Source organism: Marmota monax, unplaced genomic scaffold (genome assembly GCF_021218885.2).
Source record: "Marmota monax isolate L192 unplaced genomic scaffold, Marmota_monax_Labrador192_F-V1.1 WCK01_AAM20220418_F8-fsc00178, whole genome shotgun sequence".
NCBI lineage: Eukaryota > Metazoa > Chordata > Mammalia > Rodentia > Sciuridae > Marmota > Marmota monax.
In genome coordinates this window covers 244404-265557 of record NW_026694501.1, presented here as the reverse complement: position 1 = coordinate 265557, position 21154 = coordinate 244404, and the positions used below count along the sequence as shown (strand labels likewise).

The window sequence follows — 21154 nt, the reverse complement described above, 5'->3', positions numbered from 1 at the left end:
AGGCCAGGGGCTGGAGCAGGCATGGCTTGACAGCAGACCAATTCCGGAGGTATCTGAAGGCAGGCAGGCACTTGGGTAGCAGCAAAGGGAAGTGGATACTCTAGATAAAAGGAGTAACACACACAGTGAGTGTGTGGTTGGGCAAGAGGGAATGACATTAGTCGTCCCCCTACATCGCCCCGCCCAGTTCTCATGTGCTAGCTTCTGCTGCATGCCAGCTGCTACCAACCAACCCCTCAGGGAGTTGAGTGAGGAAGAGGGCCTATCTCCTCCTACGACACGTCTCCCAAGAACTTTTTTTTTTGGTGCTGGGTGTAGAACCCAAGGCCTTACATATGCTGAGCATGTGCACTAGCACTGAGCTACTCCTCCAGCCCCTCTCCCAAGTCTTTGTGAGGCTCACTCATATTATTTATTCCTGGTTCAAATATTACCTTCTTAGAGAAGCCTTCCCTGATTGTTCCATTTCAATCAGCATCACCCTCGACCCCTCTGTCTCCTTGTCTTGTCTTTTCTCCATAGCACTTATTAATAATAAAATACAGGTATTTCTTTTCTGTTGTCCCAGTACTCTCAGCCCAGGAAGGCAGGGACTTGATCTCATTCCCACAACACTCCAGCACTGGAACCATCCCCAGTGCACTGCACACATCAGTGCCGGAAACACCTGTCAGGTGAATGAATGAGAATTAAGCCAAGTACTGGATTCTGTGAGGGGAGCACATAGCTCCCATGACCTCGACCTGACTTATCAAGATGGAGCTCTTGGAGGAAAGGGCATTGGAGCCAAGACTTGAGAGATGAACAGGAGTTAGCCCGTGGTCACATCCAATAGCTACAAATTTATTAAACAAAGTGGAAATGTCTTGATCCAAATGACCAGGAAGAAAAATGGCCCCGGGAAGGCCAAGGAGGTCCAGTGTCTCCAATAGAGCTGTAACTGACTAGAGTTTGGGCAAATGGCATTGAAAAAGGAAGAAGCCCCTCTGAGCTGCTTTTTTGCCCCATCCTGGGTTCTTTGAATCTTTGGATATTGACAGTTTAAATGACCATTTGTGTTTTCCAAGTTTGAGCAAATTGTTCTTCCACCCCAAGGCACCCCCCCCCTTCCCCAAGAATTAGTTATAGGTTGTTTTTTCAAGAGAGCCTGAGGCCAGGGAAGAAAGTTACTTGTGGAAAGTGAAAGTCCTGTCTCCTGTCTCTCAATCCATAACAAGTTATTTCTTCCTGTCCTTTGAACTGGTTTTTGCTAGTTAATGACTTCTCAGCCATTTCGAGTACATCATCTGTTCTAGCTCATTGTCAGCATTTTATCTTGACTTGAAGACAGAAGTGAGGGGGATGAATCCAGCATAAAGCTTGTACTTTTTCTTCCTCAAAAGAGACATGACAATCCAGTGGAAAGGTGCACTAATGTCATTATTGCTTCTGCTAGTGGCTTGCTCTGTAATCTTCTTCAAGAACGAAGCAGCCAGTGGAAGGACACAGCACCATCTGGATAATAAAAATGGAGAACAGAGAAGCAATTGGCCCAGTTTACAATATAGAAGAGACAAAGAGTTTTTCACAGATATTTTCCGGTTCGTCATTCACTGTGGGCTTACCTGGTTTTGCACACAACATGGTTCACTTATGGCCATAATACATATACTTTTTAGAATGATATTCTCAGGAGACAGCAAATTGTTTCTATAGACTCCTTTAAAGACCATTTAAAATGACATGTTTGAGCTTTATCAACTGTCTACTTGTGCTAGAAAGCCTGAAGAACATAAAAATTAGACAAAAATACAAAAACCACTTAATCTGGGTGCTTATAGAGAAGACTTGTTAGCAGTTGGTCTGTTTCCTTCTGGTCACATACAGATCATTTAAAACGAGCCACACTGTCCACCATACTGTCTTCTAATATACCAGCAGCAGGCACCCTCTTGAGTAGCTCTTGTTGGCCTTGGGGAATCGCCCAAGGATGAATTGTGGGAATGGAGTCAGCAGATCCTTAAATTGCCGGCAGCTTCCGCCTCCTGTGGCTGGGATGGTGACCGGGGTGTTGGGCAGGTCGCCTTGGAACCCGGCATGCACGCTGTCTCCCTTCACTTTTCTCTTGTAAGACATTAATTACATGCAGCGGATGTGTCAGGCTCCAATGAGGTTGTATCTTTGTGTTTCCCTGGTGGGACCGAGTTCCCTGAAGGAAGTGGCTGTGCCTTGATGTTCTGAGACCTGAAGCCACAGCCCCGCGCGATCCATAAACATTTTCAAGAAACCTTAGCTTCCCGACGCCAGGCTCTGGTTCTTATTCAGCTCCCTTGGCCCTGAAGGGTTTCTGGGCCTTTTATTAAGAAAACATCCCACTTTCCATGCACTTGAATCTCCGTGTGCAACTTCAAGAGCGTCAGGGCCCGGGGTTCGTGTGAGGCCCTGGGAGCTTCCCAGAGCGCTGTCGGGCCTTCGGGCGCTGGAGTCCGGAGCTCTGCCCAATACCCCGCGTCCTCCGGCGCTGGCGGCCGCTAGCCCTCGGTGCAGCGGCTAGCGGCAGGGCCGAGCACCCCACGCCCCCGGAGCACCCCACGCCCCCGGCCCGCCCCGCGCGGCTTGTTTACTCCCCGGCACAGCCTAGTCCGACCCCCGGGGCCCGCCCTCGCTCGCCGCCCATTGGCTGAGGCGGCGCGAAGGCCGGCTACGATTGGCCGGGGAGGCGGGGGCGCGGGGCGAGCGGGGTAGGCTGCGCGAGAGGCCAAGAGGGGGCTGCAGGCGATGGCGGCGGCTGCGGGTCGGCTAGGTTGGGTACTCGCCGCGCTCTGCCTGGGCAACGCCGCTGGGGAGACGGCGCCGGGCCCGCGAGTGCTGGGCTTCTGCCTGGAGGAGGACGGAGAGGCGGGCCCCGGGTGGGTGCACGGAGGGGCTGTGCGGGCAGCGCCGGAGGCCACCTTCCGCCTGCGCCTCCTGGGTTCGGGCTTCGCCAACAGCTCCTGGACCTGGGTGGCCCCCGAGGGGGCAGGCTGCCCCGAGGGTGGACCAGCCACGGCGCCCGAGGAGACGGCGGCTCCCGCGGGCCAGTGGCGCGCGCTGTTATGCCTGCGGGCCCAGGCCGTGCCCCCAAACTCGGCGCTGCTTGCAGTGCGCGTGGAGCCGGGTGGCGGGGCAGCCGAGGAGGCGGCGCCGCCCTGGGCGCTGGGCCTGGGGGCGGCCGGGCTGCTGGCGCTGGCGGCGCTGGCGCGGGGCCTGCAGCTGAGTGCGCTGGCGCTAGCGCCCGCCGAGGTGCAGGTGCTGCGCGAGAGCGGCTCGGAGGCGGAGCGTGCGGCGGCGCGGCGCCTGGAACCCGCGCGGCGCTGGGCGGGCTGCGCCCTGGGCGCGCTGCTGCTGCTGGCTAGCCTGGCGCAGGCGGCGCTGGCGGTGCTGCTGTACCGAGCGGCCGGCCAGCGAGCGGTGCCCGCCGTGCTGGGCTGCGCAGGGCTGGTTTTTCTGGTAGGCGAAGTGATTCCGGCCGCTGTGAGCGGGCGCTGGGCGCTGGCGCTGGCACCGCGCGCTCTGAGCCTCAGTCGCCTGGCAGTGCTGCTCACCCTGCCCGTGGCGCTGCCAGTGGGGCAGCTGCTGGAGCTGGCTGCGCGGCCCGGACGGCTGCGCGAGCGCGTGCTGGAGCTAGCGCGCGGAGGCGGCGACCCCTACAGCGACCTCAGCAAGGGAGTGCTGCGCTACCGGACAGTGGAGGACGTGCTCACGCCGCTCGAAGACTGCTTCATGCTGGATGCCAGTGCAGTTCTGGACTTCAGCGTCTTGGCCAGCATCATGCAGAGCGGCCACACGCGCATTCCGGTGTACGAGGAAGAGCGCTCCAACATCGTGGACATGCTCTACCTCAAGGACTTGGCCTTCGTGGACCCCGAGGACTGCACGCCGCTCAGTACCATTACCCGCTTCTACAACCACCCACTCCACTTCGTCTTCAATGACACCAAGCTAGACGCAGTCCTGGAGGAGTTCAAGCGAGGTAAAGGCCCGGGAATCCAGGAGGAGATGCACATGCGTGTCCTGTCCTGGAAAAGGGGTGGGGGATATGAGACCTCCCCTTTTCCAGAAGGTGATGGCCTTGAATCTGGCAGTGACGTTTTGAAAAATTTAGAGGTGGATGAAGTGTCCTAGAAATCCAACACCTTGGCACCCCCTTTGGTGAAACTTCCCATTTACTTCTAACACCCTGAGGCCACTTCCGTACACTTTGGGCTTTGTATGACCCAAACTCTTGGATAGAAACTAAAAGGACATACAAAAGTAGGTATCTGGGTGCTAGTATCTGCACAGGTTTAATATCAAATTAGATAGACCATGATATTCCTCGGGCCTTGCTGAGGTCCCTGTTGCTGCCTTCCTGGTTGCAGACAGGGAGTGACTTTCTTGAAGGTGTGGAGAAAACTTTCACTTTGATCTCACCAAAACAACTTTATGGGTGCTGATTTAATCTCCCTTTCCCTTGTCTTCCTTTGTTTTGTTTTCCCTTTTAACCCCCCCCCCTCCGCCCCTTTTCTAACCCTAAGTATGTTTCTCAACTTCTCCCTTAACCCCACATCTTCACCCCCTCCTTTCATCTGATTTGCGGCTCACAAGGTTGGAGGTGGAGATTGTGGGGCCCTTCAGGTGAGAAGGCAAGGGCTCCCTTATAGTCCCCTCCACCATCCTCAGAGTGCTGCCCAGAGTCTGACAGGCTCCTTGGCCACCAGCCATGCTTCCCACACCTGAACTCCTGCAGGATAAGGGGAGGGGCAGCCCAGGGCTCTGGATGGACTTGACCCTAAAGTCTGCCTGATGGGAGGTGAAGTGAGTAAACCCCCTGCTATTTCTGGCAGCTGGGAAGTCTCCTGGCCCCAGGTCTGTGTGGGAGCTGCTTGGTCAGCTCCTGGACAGTCAGGGCAGGAAGATGCCTTTCTCATAATAACTCCCTTGTGGAGCCAGGCTCCGATATGGCCTCTCCATGCCTTATCTCCTTTCTTTTTGCTTTTTCTTTTGGTACCAGGGGCACTTAACCACTGAGCCACATCCCCAGCCCTTTTTTATATTTCACCTAGAGACAGGGTCTCACTAAATTGTTTAGGCCCTTGGTTAATTGCTGAGGCTGCTGACTTTGAACTTGTGATCCTCCTGCCTCAGCCTCCCAAGCCGCTGGGATCAAAGGCGTGCACCACTGTGCCTGGCCCTCATGTCCTTTGATCCTTGCACCAGGCCTGCATGTAGCTTGGGGTTGGGTGAGAGGTTTGGATGGTCTGTTAAGAGCATGGCAGTATTCCTGGCCATTTCCTTAGAAAGCCATGCTGCCCACCTGTCTCTGGGAGGAACCCCGGGCAGACCCAGCTGGATCCTCCTGGTGGTGAGCATACTGTCCGGGCCTGCAAAGCCCTGAATCATGGTAGTGCCCAGCAAGGCAGCTCTGGAGGGGAGTGACAGTGGGTGGCCCTGAAGTGGGCCGGGTGGGTTCTATCCTGCCCCCGCCTGCTTTGAGCTCCTGCACCCAGCCTCTCTTGCTCAAGGTCCTCAGCTGTCAGTGACGAGCATAAAGGGACTGGGGATGACATGTCCTGCATGCTGCTCGTGAGCTTGGTAGCAGAGCAGTGGTAGGTCCTGGGTGGGTTACGGGTAGATAGTGTTTGCTACTCAGGGAGAGGATTTAGCAGAGGGGGTGAACCCGGAAGTGCAGGTTCCACTTCCAGAAAGGTCCAGGGTAGAGGCCATAGTTGTCCCTTTGGTATTGTAAGCTCTCATGTTCGGTTCCTTCAGCTCTGGTATCTGGCTACAGCCGGATTTGTGATTTCTCTGCTTGTGAGATGGTGGGGGAAGGCGTGCCCTCTCTGGAACTAAAGGGAAGAGCTTCAGGAGCGAGACATAATGTTTAGGGTAAGGTTGGTGAAGACCTTCGTTTCCCAAAGCCTTGGGGTCACGATTTTCATTGCCGTGGTCTTGCCTTTCAAATATGGCAGATAAGCTTGGCCCAGAGCCATCAGCACCCTAGATGGGAAGAATCAAGATGCCATGGAGGCAAGACGGGTTGGGAGAGGTGTTGTGTGTGGAACCAGGGCTTGATCCCTAGGGCCTCAAGCAGAGAGGAGTTTGGAATGTCCTGGATGCTAAGGGAAGGGACACTTTCCAAGGGAAGGAGAGTGGTCAGGAGAGGCACCTGGGATGGATGAAGTACCTTGGCAGGTGGCAATTGGGAGAACAAGTGGGATGCGACTCGTATTGTACACAGGCCTCCACCAGCATGGACCAAGGGGAGCCAGCGTCGTGACTGACTGGGAGGGAGCTTCTGCTCTTAGTTTTTTTATTTTTTGTTTTTGTTTTTGCAACTTTAGGATTATGCTTTTTATTACTGAATTACCATGGCTATCAAGAGACTATATATTATATGAGCTTTTGAAATTACAAATGAGATTTTTTAAAAAAAATTTGCCCATTAAAGTTATAACTTTCTCAAGTTTCTTTTTTTTTTATTTATATATAACAGTGGAATGCATTACAACTCTTATTACACATATAGAGCACAATTTTTCGCATCTCTGGTTGTATACATAGTATATTCACATCAATTTGAGTCTTTATACATGTACTTTGGATAATAATGATCATCACATTCAACCATCATTAATTACCCCATGCCCCCTCCTTCCCCTCCCACCCCTCCCACCCCTCTGCCCTATCTAGAGTTCCTCTATTCCTCCCATGCTCCCCCTCCCTATCCCACTTCAGACTCCTTATATCAAAGAAAACATTCAGCATTTGGTTTTTTGGGTTTGGCTGACTTCTCTTAGCATTACGTTCTCTAACTCCATCCATTTACCTGCAGATGCCATGATTTTATCCTCTTTTATTGCTGAGTAATATTCCATTGTGTATATAAGCCACATTTTTTTTTATCCAGTCATCTATTGAAGGGCATCTAGGTTGGTTCCCTGCTCTTCGTTTTTAAGGTGGGGCAAGTGGAGCAGGTTCCAATGGACTTGCTGTCACAGTACAGGTGCTGCTGCCCAGGAGGGCAGTCAGAGCAGGTTGTCAGACGGCCTGGTCCCGGAGGGCTGGGGATTGATCCCTTCTTGGTTCAGTCAGACTGTTCCAGAGCCATCTGACAACATGCTGGGAAGCGTCCTTCTAGAAGCCAGTGATGGGGAGGAAGGACAGGGTGGGACCTGCAGTGGGGTCACTTTGGTCCTCCTTGGCTTCCTGGTTCCTGGTGGGTGAGGGCCATATTCCTGGGCGGAACGGCCCTGTCTTTCTGGTGCGGCCCTGGAGCGGCTTTGCCTTGTTTTTCTGCGGCCTTTTGGTGTCATGTGTTTCTCCTTGTTAAAGTCCTCTCTGTCCTCGTCCTTCTATGCATCCTCTGCTTATGAGCAAAGGGCACATTGCAGTCTCCCTGGCATTTGAGGTTTTACAGTCCATCCTTTCCCCATCTCTTTGCCCACTCATCCTCCTCTTGGCCAGTACATTCTGCTCCTGTCACTCCTTCAGAGCACCATCTGCTTGGGAACTTTGTAAGCTGCGGGGAAGCACCCCTCTGTGCGGACTTGAGGTGACAGCAATTATCCCCAGGCAGTGTGAGTGCTTTGGGGCTGTAGTAGGTGACTTGCATCTTCTCTGTGGCCATTAACCCCTGCTGCCTTTGCTCAGCCCGTGATGAGACTCATGAAGTAAGTGAGGAGAAGATTAGGGCAATGAACTTTTCAGAGACGCTGCTGTCAGACAGCCAGTTTTGATTTACTGTCATGTTTTGCCACAATGCTGAGAAGAGTCAGACCTGCTCAGACATCTGGGAGGAGTGTTAGCCTGTGACTTTTCTCATAGCATTGGTACACTTAGTTTTTCTACAGAACAACAAAGGGAGCCAGGATGCCTATAATTACAAAGTCTCGGGAGGCCAAGGCAGGAGGATTGCATGTTGGAGGCCAGCCTGGGTAGGTGAGTGAGACCCTGTCTCAAAATGAAATCAAAAGGGCTAGGAGCATAGCTCAGTGATAAAGCACTTGCCTAGCATGTGCAAACCCCACCCCGTATCCCCAGCTCTGCAAAATAAAAGGGAGTTGGGGACAAAGGAAAGATGGAGAGATTAAACTCTTACTGCATTTTTAAAGGTGTCCTAGAAGTTGGGCATCATGCAAAGGTCTTCCAGCATCCAAATAAATGGAGTACTCTGGAGCCTGTGAACTCAAGTTAAAACTAGAGTTCTCCCATGGCGGTAGGTCATGCCATTCACACCCTTGTGGACTCCGCAGAGCTGGCCCTGAGAGCCTGCAGGTATCCCTGTGAGTGCTTGGGTCCTGTCAGATGGCCATGAACTTTAATCGGCCAGCTGCCTTTTCTCAGTCCCCTACTGCTTTCCCAGGGCTGCCTGTTGGCCCTCGAGCATCCTCTCTTGAGAGTCCAAGTCACATGGGGGATCTTCCAGGAGCCCTGCTTTCCTCCATTCCTTATGGAGTCATCCCAGTGTGGCGGTTGTGGGGAGGCATGTCCCTACTCTGCACATCTTTGACAGCCTGGAAGAAGTGAGTCCCTTCCTGTAGGCGCCCTGCAGAGGGTTCAGCTTCCTGAAAGGAGGAGTGGGCTCAGGCCTCTCTGCTCAAAGGTGGCCTTCAGACCCCTGGGCTTTGGTTTCAGGAATTCAAAGGTGTTGATCAAACCTGCCTGTCATGTGCCTGGTGTCCCCAGTGGGTCTGCAGCTTTGCCTTCTGTGGCGCAGCAGCCGTGGCCCTTGCAGAAATGGTGCCTGTGCGCCAGCCTGAGCCCTTCCCAGCACAGTCACAGAGTGTCAGAAGAATGTAGAAATACCTGTCCCCTGACTCAGTGCCTCAGGCTTAGCAGGACTGGGCAGAGATCTCCAGGGACCCTGTGCCTTTTCCTCCTGGAAAGGGGAAGATGGCCTAATGTGGTCACTTCTGTCTTGGCTTTTTGGTCAGGGGTACTAGAGCACCCTGAAGGAGGATGCTTTATTTCATTAAGCCCTTGGTGTGTGGAGTGTGAGTCACACAAAGATTTTTCTGCTTGCCTGAAGGATTCTTGAAGCAAACTCCCCCAGGTGTGCAGGTCTGTGCCCACACCAGCTTCCCCCGTCTTACTTGTAACAGAAGAGGGCGTGCCCCCAGCTGTGGGCCTGCGGGTCCAGCGGCCACTCCCCTCCCACCTGTGGCTGTGCAGTGCTGGGAAGGGCACTAGACTGACTTGGGGTGTGCTGTAAGCATCAAGCACAACCAGGTTCCGGGACTCTGTGCAATCAGGGGAGGCTATCTATTGCTATTTTGTGTGTGTGTGTGTGTCGGGGGGGGGTTTATATATTGAAATATCTTGGCTATATTGGATTACTTAAAATGTTATTAAACTTAATTCTGCCTATTTTTTTTTCTTTTTCTTTGAAGCATTGGGGTTTGCACCTGAGGATGCTGCCCCCTGAGCTACATCTCCAGCCCTTTTTATGTTTTGAGTTTAGATGTTTTTAATGTGCCCACTCAAAAGATCTTAAATTACCCACGTGACTTGCCTTCTGTTTCTCTCAGATAGGTATCAAGTTTTATGGCTGAAAAGCACTTACCTACTGCAGAGTCAATTCCAGAAGTCCCCCAGTGTTCCCCGACATCCTGAGACATGGGTTGTTTACAATCTGCCCCTTCTCACTAAGCAAACCAAGTAGGAAAATGACATGGGAAAGACACAGGAGCAAGGTGGACCAGTCCTGGCCACCTGCTGTCCTCTGTGCACAGGTTGGGTTCTGAAGGGCCACCTCCCACTATTGACCCCAGAGGACAGCCTTAAGAATTAGGAGGCCTTCCCAGAGTCAGGCAGGATGGACTCGTGGGCTCCCCTACTGAGACCGTCCAGGGCAGCCAGCCTATCTTGGTGTCCTGTTTGTAGACACCTGCAGTTGCTGTGTAAGACCCCTGTGTTCTAGACAGGATGCACTTGGCTAGACCTCCGCATGGCTCGGAGTCACAGACCTGGGGCCAATCCCAGCTCTGCTGTTGTCTGTGTGGGGATCTCCGGCCAATGAACGCGCCTCTGAGATTTTGCTCAGCTTGTTGAGAACTTGGGAAGCCTCCATGTGTGCCTGTTCTCAGCTATTTGGGAGGGTGAGGCAGGAGGATCACAAGTTCAAGACCAGTCTGGGCAACTTAGTGAGGCCTGCCACAAAGTAAAAAATAAAAAGGGCTCGGGGAGTTGAGCGTGAGGCGCATGCCTGTAATCCCAGTGGCTCTAGAGGCTGAGGTAGAAGGATCGCAAGTTCAAAGGCGGTGCTAAGCAACTCCATGAGCCCCTGTCTCTAAATAAAATACAAAATAGGGCTGGGGATGTGGTTGAGTGCTTCTGAGTTCAATCCCCAGTACCAAAAAAAAGGGGGGGGGGGCTGGGGATGTAGCTCAGTGGGAAAGGACCTCTGGGTTCAATCCTTAATATCAAAAACAAAACACAAAACTTAGGGTGTGTGGCCCAGTGTCCAGTACAAACATTGGCTTCTGTCCTTGCAGTGGGCGCATACCAGGAGAAACTGAGAAAAATGGGGTGCCCCCTGCTAGCTGTAAATGAGTGTCCCCTCTCCACAGGGAAGTCCCACCTGGCCATCGTGCAGAAGGTGAACAACGAGGGCGAGGGCGACCCCTTCTATGAGGTGCTGGGCCTGGTCACCCTGGAGGACGTCATCGAGGAGATCATCAAGTCCGAGATCCTGGACGAGTCTGAAGACTACCGTGAGTTTGACTTCCCACTGGTCCTCCCTGCCCTGAGACATACTGTGTGCACACACTGGTGAACCTCTGCTGCAGAGCCCGCTGCATCCCCGCCAGGCCCCCTCCCTGCCCCCGTGGGTCAGTAAGGCTGCCACGCAGGGCTCCCTCCTGCCCAGCCTGTTGGTGCTCTCACGGCTCCTGTGCATGCCGGGCTCTGTCCTTCCTGGGCTCTGTCCCTCCTGGGCTCTGTCCCTCCTGGGCTCGGTCCTTCCTGGGCTCTGTCCTTCCTGGGCTCGGTCCTTCCTGGGCCCTGTCCTTCCTGGGCTCTGTCCCTCCTGGGCCCTGTCCCTCCTGGGCCCTGTCCCTCCTGGGCTCTGCCCCTCCTGGGCTCTGTCCTTCCTGGGCTCTGTCCCTCCTGGCTCTGTCCCTCCTGACTCTGTCCTTCCTGGGCTCTGTCCTTCCTGGGCTCTGTCCTTCCTGGGCTCTGTCCCTCCTGGCTCTGTCCTTCCTGGGCTCTGTCCCTCCTGGCTCTGTCCTTCCTGGGCTCTGTCCCTCCTGGGCCCTGTCCTTCCTGGGCTCTGTCCCTCCTGGCTCTGTCCTTCATGAGCTCTGTCCCTCCTGGGCTCTGTCCTTCATGAGCTCTGTCCTTCCTGGGCCCTGTCCCTCCTGGGCTCTGTCCCTCCTGGCTCTGTCCTTCCTGGGCTCTGTCCCTCCTGGGTCTGTCCTTCCTGGGCTCTGTCCTTCCTGGGCCCTGTCCTTCCTGGGCTCTCTGTCCTTCCTGGGCTCTGTCCTTCCTGGGCTCTGTCCTTCCTGGGCTCTGTCCCTCCTGGCTCTGTCCTTCCTGGGCCCTGTCCTTCCTGGGCCCTGTCCTTCCTGGGCTCTGTCCTTCCTGGGCTCTGTCCCTCCTGGGCTCTGTCCTTCCTGGGCCCTGTCCTTCCTAGGCTCTCTGTCCTTCCTGGGCCCTGTCCTTCCTGGGCTCTGTCCCTCCTGGGCTCTGTCCCTCCTGGCTCTGTCCTTCCTGGGCTCTCTGTCCTTCCTGGGCCCTGTCCTTCCTGGGCTCTGTCCCTCCTGGCTCTGTCCTTCCTGGGCTCTGTCCCTCCTGGCTCTGTCCCTCCTGGCTCTGTCCCTCCTGGGCTCTGTCCTTCATGAGCTCTGTCCTTCCTGGGCTCTCTGTCCTTCCTGGGCTCTGTCCTTCCTGGGCCCTGTCCTTCCTGGGCTCTCTGTCCTTCCTGGGCTCTGTCCTTCCTGGGCGCTTCCAGTTTTCGTGTCTTCTGCTGCAGGTCGTTTTGTGCCGTTCTTTGGGCCGGGGATGAGACCTCGTTGAAAGTGCTTGCCTGCTGGCATGAATGAGGCCCTGGGTTCCAGCCCCAGCACCACAAAAAGGGACAGGAACCCATTCTTGACCACCAAGAGCATCTTCCTGCCAACAGCCCTGGGCCTTAGAGTGCGTCTTCCTCCTCTCAGGATGCTGGCTGCGGCCTGCAAGGCAGACACAGGGCCTGTGCTCCAGGGCTCTGGGCCTCATACGGGCACCTGGGACCCTGAGCTGCCCTCTGCTCTGTGCTGCCAAGCACATGGCTTACCCCCACGTCTGTTCCCAAGCACAGCATTTTCAGTTCAGTTCCTGAGACTGACCGGGCATGAGGTCCCAAGGTCAGTGTCCACTGCCACTGCTGCTGCCGCCTGCCACCAGCAGTCCTCAGCAGGGCCCCGGGAGGCCTGTGTTGGCAGACAGCTCTTCACATCAGCATTCTTTCTACCCAACTCCAAGCAAGAGGGCGGTCCCTTCCTCACTTCCTTGGGAAGTGAGGGTCATTGCCCTCATCCTGGGCACCAGGATCACTGGGGAGGAATGGCGGCCAGGCTCCATGGGGGAGCAGGACAGGGTTGCGTCCTTGGGGAAGAAGGAGCGGGCAGCAGAGCCCCAGTGGGCCCAGGGTCTGTGTTCATGAGACTCTTGCTTGTGCCTGAGCTGCCATCTTCTCACCCCTCAGGAGATGCTGCCGTGCGGAGGACGGCCACCTCCCTGAGTGCCCCGCTCAAGCGCAAGGAGGACTTCTCCTTGTTCAAGGTGTCTGACGAGGAGTACAAAGTGAAAATCTCGCCTCAGCTGCTCCTGGCCACCCAGCGCTTCCTTTCCCGAGGTGAGAGAGGCGTGGTCCATGTCCCTGTTCCTCTCACTGTCCATGGGTCAGGAGACCACCCACGGTGGACACCAGCTGCTCCCTGATCCTAGTAAACAGGAGAGTCACGCGGAACAACATCTGTGCTTTCTCTGCAGCTCTGTCAGCCTCTTAGGTGACCCCAGGGCTGACCCAAGTGACCAAGAGCAGAACTGGGCTTTGCCTCTGGCGAGGGTGGCCAGGGAACCTCAGCTGGGCCCACATGTGCCCTGCCCTGCTCTCTGTGGAAGGTGGCAGCTCAGGCGCAGGGGAGCCTGGGGTGCGGGCACAGGGAGAGCCCGGGGTGCTGGCGCGGGAGCCAGGTGCACGTAGGAGCCAGGTGCGTGCATGCCACTCAGCCCGGTAGGCACTCTTCCTTTTCCGGTTTTGGGGCAGAGGTGGACGTGTTCAGCCCGCTGCGCATCTCTGAGAAGGTCCTCCTGCACCTGCTGAGGCACCCGAGCGTCAACCAGGAGGTGAAGTTTGATGAGAGCGACCGCCTGGCCGCCCACCACTACCTGTACCAGCGCAGCCGGCCAGTGGACTACTTCATCCTCATCCTGCAGGTGACTGGAGACAGCCGCAGGGGAGGACAGCCACAGGCCTGCCACCCAGGTCCCTGGGATTTCACCTGGTGCTCCTCCTGGGGACGCTAACCCGTGCCCGTGTCTGTCTGCCTGCCCTCCCTCCTCCCAGGGCAGGGTTGAGGTGGAGATCGGGAAGGAGGGCCTGAAGTTTGAGAACGGGGCCTTCACCTACTATGGAGTGTCTGCCCTGACCACGCCGTCCTCGGGTGAGCCGCAGCCCCTACCTCTGAGGGCTGGGTCCTGGCTTGCAGAACGGCCCCGGCCCCTGCAGGGCGTCTCTTGGCTCTGGAGTGGGGACAGGCTTCCTTCTTGCTCACCTGGTGCACCCCATCCCTGCAGAACCTCCCCCGTGGTGTCTTCTGCCCTCCCCCAAGTCCCCACCCTGTCCCCTCTCAGGGCGTCTGGGGCAGGCCGCAGAGCCAGCAGTTGCCCAGCGGTGCCCTCACCGCCTGTTCCTCCTGACAGTTCACCAGTCCCCAGCGCCCTCGCACCAGCCCACCCGCCACGACCTGCAGCCCGAGCCAGCTGAGGGCACCCGCTCCTCTACCTACTGTCCCGACTACACCGTGAGGGCCCTCTCTGACCTTCAGCTCATCAAGGTGACCGCCTGGGCTGCGTGTTGTGTTGGCACTAACTGGCTTTGTGTCCCCAAGGGGCTAGGCCAGCTGGTCACGAGTGTGTGTGGAGGAGAGTGAGGTCTGAGCGGCCCTGAGGCCCAAGACTAGGCCCTGCGCTGCCCAAATGTGGGGCCTTGACTCCCCGGATACCCCACCACCGTGGCCTGGCTGTCCTGAGGCCTTGGCCCCTTCTGCCCTTCCCTGGTCCTCTCCCTGCCTCCTCGCCCTGTCGTCCAGTTCCGCCAGAGGTGCGAGCCCACACCACGCCATGTCCCCCGCTGGGTGACACCTCTGTCCTCCAGGTCACGCGGCTGCAGTACCTCAATGCACTCCTGGCCACCCGAGCCCAGAGCCTGCCACCGTCCCCCGAAAACTCTGCCCTCCAGGTCGTCCCAGGCAGTCAGACCAGGCTCCTCAGTAACAAGACCACGGCAGCCGCGGGTGAGCCTCGCGGCAGGCCGGCCGCTTCCCTCAGACCTGCTGGCTGCCCCCACCTGCTCTGGCCTCCTGGCTCTGCTCTCTCCCTGTCCTTGTCCCTTCTTGCTGTTTTGAGTGGCTTGGGTGACAGCTGTAGCTCAGCTGGCGCTGGGTCTTTGAGGGCCTCTCAGAATGGTCAGCTTTATAGAGAGGAGCTGGCGGCGAGGTCCATCCAGTCCAGAAACTTCTGGCCACTTAGACTTGGGGTGCCGCGGGCCTGGCTGGGAAGGGGTGTGGCAGAGGAGTAGGGTGGCGGGCGGTGAGAGCCTCCTTGGGGCTCCATGGCGAGCAGGAGGAGCTGGGGAACAGACGTGGCCCTGTGGAGCGGCAGTGGAGAGGGCGGGGGCCTGGGGCTCTGAGGCCAGTGGAGTCCTGGAGTGGAGTCCTGGCTGGGCTGCAGAGGCTGCAGGGGGGCAGGGTGCAGGTCCCACTTCCTCGCCCGCCCTCCCCGGGGAGCCAGCTCTTGCTGAGACTCACCCTGGGTGCAGCCCTGAGCCGGCGGTGCCTTTGCCTCTGCGGGGTCCTGAGAGCCACTCTGCCCGTCTTATAGAAGCAAAGTGAGGGCCGAGGACCCTGGCCTGTGGGGCCTCAGGGGACCGCCGCTCTGGTCACTGAGACCTGCGCTTCAGAGTGCAGAGATGTTTTTACAAAAGGTGTTTCTGAATTGTGAGGTGGTGTGTGTGTGTAATGGGCAGAGTCCCCCAACCCTGGGGACCACGGTGGTGGCCAGCCTTTGTGGGCTCCAGGTCCGGGCGCTGGTGAGCCCAGGCTTTGGGCTGGAGCACGAGTGCCACGTGGCTGCCCTCCCCGCTGGGCTATGTGCCCCTTCACGTGGGGGGCCGGGTCCTGCTTCCCGCTCAAACCCAAGACTTATCTTTAAGAAGTGAGCCCTTTGTCTTGGCTTGCCTGTCAACCCTCTCTGGCTCCGCCTGCAGCCCGGGCGGGGTGCAGACCTCGTGCGCCGCTGCCTTCAGGGCCCTGCACATGCTCAGCAAGCATCGCCCACTGAGCTTCACCCCAACCCCAAGAGGCTTTGTGAAAACCCTTCCAGCTGAGCACCGAGCCATCCCATGAGAGAGTCCTGGCGGTGGCTTTGGGTCATCCCCTCTGTGACAGATCACCCATGCTCCGTGACACGATGTTGGTGACCCTCACTTGCGCGGCCTGAAGTTGCCTCCCTGAGGCTTGCTCGCTGTCTCTGCTCCTTGCCCGAACTCTCAGGGTCTCCCGGGGGTGTCCCTGTTACCGTGGCCTTCGCTTCCTTAAGAGCGCAGGGTGGTCTCAGTGGGGTGCTGCTTATTGAGTAGTGCAGGGTGAACTGTGCCCTGGAGCCTGGCACTAGATCCCTGCCAGAGATGGCCTTTATTGAAACGTTTGGAAAACGGTCATTGCAAATTGCCTCCCGCAGGGGTCAGCAGACCATGGTGCAGGGACCAGATCGGGCCAGCTGCCCGGGTGTAGACCCCACTTGTTTGTGGCTTGTATGTGGCTGCTTCTGAAAGATGACAGTGGAACTGAGTAGCTGTGACAGAGCCCAAATGGCCTGCAGAACTAGGAGATTAGCGCGTCACTGCTCTTCACGTGGCTCACAGGACTGCCCCAGGGGGCCACTCTCACTGCCCTCCCTCTGTGCGGCTGGAGCCAAGGCCCTGTCACCACCACCGCCCGACAGCCTGCCGTCTCTTCTCTCTCTCTGCTCTCTTTAGCCTTCCCAGTAGACCTTTCCCTCTTTGGCACATTTGGAAACTGCAGTTGATAGATGGCTGGGACTAGTGAGCCTTTTTTGTTTTCAGAGAACACTGAGGTAAATATCTCCCTTCTTTCTCTTGGCTTGGTTTCCTGCGCTAGCAGAGGGCTCCCGGTGGGAGGGTATCTCCCTGGGTGGGGCCAGGGGCGTACGGTCACCCTCTGGAACATAGGAGGGCTGGGAAATCCGCTCCTCCTTCCAGCACCGGCTGTGTGGTCCCGAGCAGGTTCTCCTGCCCATTGTAGTGGCCTGGGCCCTCTGGGCCAGAGGTCCGTGGCCCAGGTTCCTTGTCTTTCTCAGTGGCCTCTGTCCTACAAGTGCCTTTTCCCTTTGACCGCATTCCCAACCAGTCACTCCACCTCTGCTCCAACGCTTCCTGAGGCGTCCCCGGCCCTCTGCCTTTCCAGCTGCTTCCTGTCCTAGAGACTCGGCCTTGGTTTGGTAGGACGCCGCCCGCACCGGCGTGGGTATCCACTCTCCTTCCCTCTCTCCCCAGGGTCCAGCCACAGCAGGCCCTGTGTCCCAGTGGAGGAAAACCCTGGGCGGAATCCAGGAGTCTAACTGCTTGCCAGGCGCCAAGCTGGGGAATGGACACGCCCGTGGGGAGCTGGAGGGAGCCGCGGCAGCTTCGCAAGCCAGCCTGTCCCCACCGCTCAGGCCACGTTTTAGATGGCCTTTATAGACGCGGATCCCAGGCCTCAGTGCCAGAGCCTTCGGCAGGCCCCGCTGTCCTTCAGGAGGTGGGGTCAGCTGGCGCGGACCCCCAGGCCTGCCTCTGGAAGAAGCAAAGGAACAGAATCATCTCTGGTCCCCAGGGCCCAGCTTCCCCTTCCCCTCTGACGCTGTGACAGTGCAGTGTCTGTACCTCTTCAAGCCAGGCACTGCGGCCAGTTACCGCCTGCGTGTGGCCGCGGCCTGTGTCCGCTCTGCTTTCCATTGGCTGACCTCTGCTGCTGGCAGCACTTTCTGAGCAAATGGAGTTTTAGTTGGGGTTCATATCCGTGGCCTGGTCCACGATGTCCTTTGTCCTTGGTGGCTCCCCTCACCATGCCACGTGTCGGTTCACGTGCCCTGGCCTTCTCCACGTGCCAGACCAAGAAGTGGGGCTCCCTGCAGGTCTGTTCCTCGCCCTGCTACTTCCTGTGGAGATGGCCTCTCCAAACCCTCCTGGAGTCCTGAGCAGCAGGTGGGGCCATCCCTCTACCCTGTGCTTGTTGCCACCAACAGTATTGTCAGTTTCTGTGTGGAGAAGGGGTCAGGCGTGGGAAGAGGGGGTCGTCCTGCTGTGGCTAAGCCCCATCTCCACCCACCCCACCTGGCTCATGCCTTTGGCGGAGGTGCCCACGGAGGTGCCTGCGGCTGTAAGGTGCGGAGAGCAGCAAGGGACAGGAAGGCTGCTTGTGACTAGCTGCACCGGCATCGCCCTTCTTTCTTAAAAAAACAATGACAGTTTCTCTCACATCCTTAGGACATTTCAAGTTCTTGCCCCCCCCCCCCCCCGTTTTCCCCTAGTGTTGCAGTTTCAGGGAGGTGGGAACTAGACAGCTTTTATTCTTCTTCCAGTTTACCTGAATTTTCCTCCCAGGGTTGAGCTGTGTGGAATGGGGCGTCACAGAGATGCGGGGTCACAGACTGGGGAGGGAAGGAGGGAAGTTTCCGGAGCCCCTCTCAAGGAGATTTGGGTCCTTGTAAATGGGACTGAAGGACAAAAGAACAGGGGTGTGCTCACCTAGAAATTGTTCTTGAGGACCAAACCCAGGCGGGAAACAAACTCTTAAGTCTCTCCACAGCAGGCTTCTGAGCCCCCGGCTGCATGTCAGAATCACCTGACAGACTAAAATCTGAGCTGGGCCCAGTGGTGCACACCTGTATCCCAGCAGCTCAGGAGGCTGAGGCAGGAGGATTGAGTTCAATGCAGCCTCAGCAACTTAGTGAGACTCTGTCTCAAAATAAAAAGGGCTAGGGACGTACCTCAGTGGTTAAGCGCCCCTGGGTTCCATCCGTAGTGTTGAAAAAAACAATTTTTTTTTTTCCTACCTGAGCCACTCCTGAGACTTCCAGTTTAGTCATTCTGGGCTCGAGGGTTTATTTTTGAAATAGTTTCATATCCACAGGCAAGTTCCATACGCCCTTCACCCACCCGGCCTCCCCTGTTAACATCGTATGAACCCTGGGTACATTTACGCACTGAACATGGACATGGGTACAGTCAGAACTCGGAACTGAACCACAGGTTTTCCTGGGGTGGTTTTTTTTTTTTTTTTTTAAAAGCAATAACGTTCTTGCTCCATTACAGGACCCAATCTAGGATACCAGGTTCCACACAGAGCTTTCTTTTCCCAATTTTTATTCTTACATAATTACTCATAGGAAGTTGCAAAAATGCGAGGTTCCCATGCACCCCTTACCTGGGTTTCCCCTACGGTTGTTAGCTAATTACAATACAGTATCCAAATCAGGGCTTTGACACAGGTGTGGTGTGTCCTGGGCAGATTTGTGTAACTGCGCCCGTGTCACCACAGAGATCTCCCTGGGCTACCCCTGGAGAGCCCCCCGTGCCATCCCCAGTCCCTGGCAGCCACTAACGTGTTCCTCTTTGCTCTTGTGTTGCCATTTCAAGACTGTTATATCAATGGAGTCACAGTGACCATGTGGCACTCGGCACAATCCTCTGGAGACGCGTCCAGGTTGTCGCCTGCCGGTGGTTGGGTCCTTTCTCTTGCCAAGGGGTGTTCCATAGTGTACTTACCATCCGGTCGAACGATATCTGGGTGGTTCCAGTTTTCAGCTATTCCAAATAAAGCTGCTGTGGACATCATGTACATGTGCACATGGGTCTGTGCGAAGATCAGCGTCCTGTTCTCGGATAAATGCCAGAGGTGCCATTGCTAGGTCATGGTTATTGCGTGTTCTTTTTTTGTGGGGGAAGGTACCAGGGATTGAATTCAGGGCACTCAACCACTGAGCCACATTTTGTATTTTTTATTTAGAGACAGGATCTCACTGAGTTGCTTAGCGCCTCACTTTTGCTGAGACTGGCTTTGGACTTGTGATCCTCCTGTCTCAGCCTCCCAAGTCTCTGGGATGACAGGCAAGCGCCACTGCGCCCTGCTGTGTTTAGTTAGCAACCAACTTCAGGCACTTCAGAACAGAAACCCTCTCCGCCACTGGGTGGTGCTGCTGTTCCCTCTGACTCTTCTGGGTGTGAGCAGAACTGGTGGCTTTCATCCCTTTTTCCGGATGGCTAGTAGTGGACATTTTTTCATGTATTTTCGGTCACATCTCTGTCCTTGGCCCACTTTCTAATTGGGCTGTTTTTTGTTCTGAGAGTTCCTCATATATTCTAAGTGCTAAAGTCTTTTGTGGGGTTTTTGGTTTGCAAGTACTTTATCCCAGTCTCTACTGCTATTGTTTGGATCTGGAATGTCAGGGCCACATGTTAGGGGCTCAGTCCTCAGCTTGCAGTGGCTCCTGGGAGGTGTGGACCCTGCAGGAGTAGGAACTGGTGGGAAGAAGGTAGGTCACTGGGGAGTGCGTCCTTGATGGGGACACTGGGACGAAGGCTTTTCCTGTCCCTTTCATGTGCACATCACTCTGCTGAGTACTCTGTCATGATGCACAGGCCCATAGAGAGAAAACTAGGCGGCAGGGCCAGGTGACCATGGGCTGAGCCCTCTGAAACCCTGAGCTCAAGTCCGCCTTTCTTCCTGAAGTGGATTATTTCAGGTTGTTATGGAAACAAAAAGCTGACACACGTAGCTTAGATTTTCATCCTCTCAGCAGAGACTTATTCAGAACAAATGGTTTTAATTTTGAGGAAGTCACTTTTTTCTTTTTATGCATTGTGCTTTTAGTGTCAAAAATTCTTCACCTAGTCTGAGGCCCCAGAAATCGTCTGTTTTTTTTTTTTTTTCCATAAATGTGATCCATTTTGAATTAATTTTCATATAGACTGAGGTCAAGGCTCTTTTTTTTTTTTTAAGCCTATAGATGTCCAATTGTTCTGGTACCCTTTGTTGAAAAAGCATCTACCTAGCCCCTATGTACCTGTCCCTCTGCCAATACCATGTGTGTCCCTTGTTTTTTAAAATATTTTTTAGTTCTCAGTGTATCTTTAATTAGCTGATTGATATGTGGTGCTGAAAATTGAGCCCAGTGCCTCACACATGCTAGGCGAGTGCTCTGCCATTGAGCCCCAGCCCCTATGTAGTGAGTCTTAAAATCAGTAGATTAGTTGTTCCTCCCACTTTGTTCTTTTTCAAATTGTTCTGGTTATACATTTTTCTTAAGAATTTGAGAATAACCTTGTTTACATCTAAAAATATTGCCAAGATAAACCTGTACGTCAACTTAGGGAGAACTGACGTCTTGACTGTGTTGTATCTTTTGGTCCATGAACATGGTATATTTTTCCATTTATTTAACTTCTGTTTTGGAGATTTCAGCATCTTTCCCTGCATGTTTTGTTAGTTTTAAACCCAAGTATTTAATTTTTCTAAACAGTGGTACTATTTTTAATTTGTATTCATATGTTCATTGCTGTTATGCAGAAATAGGGGTTTGTGATTTTCTGATGTATCCTCAGATTTTGATGTACTCCCTCATCTTCTAGGTGGGTATATCTGGTTAGGTAGACTCCTGGGGATTTCCAGTGTGTGCACACAGGTGAGTCGTCTACTGATATGCAGGGTTTCTGACCTAATGATCTTTTAAAGCCTCCCCTGGTGATTTCTAATAAGCAGCTGAGGCTGAGAACCACTGCTCTTTGATCCGGTCCATCAATGAGCTGAGATGCTCTGACAGCAAGACCCCACACAAAGTCCATTCTGCACCTGGTGGCCTGTCTCAGTGTCAGGCCTGCATTGTTAAAAGG

General features: G+C 55.2%; 1 protein-coding gene across 2 annotated transcripts; it reads left to right on the top strand.

Annotated features, from left to right (window-relative positions):
• The first annotated feature begins 2721 nt into the window (after positions 1-2721).
• On the top strand, positions 2722-19172 carry Cnnm3 (cyclin and CBS domain divalent metal cation transport mediator 3). Of its 2 annotated transcripts, XM_046420057.2 has the most exons (9): positions 2722-3991; positions 10569-10712; positions 12686-12835; positions 13250-13419; positions 13550-13646; positions 13906-14039; positions 14360-14498; positions 16241-16338; positions 16778-19172. In XM_046420057.2, exons 1-8 carry the CDS (start codon positions 2758-2760, stop codon positions 16288-16290), a joined length of 2118 nt encoding a protein of 705 aa, XP_046276013.1. In that variant the 5' UTR covers positions 2722-2757; the 3' UTR covers positions 16291-16338; positions 16778-19172. The 2 variants fall into 2 exon arrangements, with proteins under 2 accessions (XP_046276013.1, XP_046276012.1); XM_046420056.2 differs by lacking the exon at positions 16241-16338.
• Positions 19173-21154: the final 1982 nt, after the last annotated feature.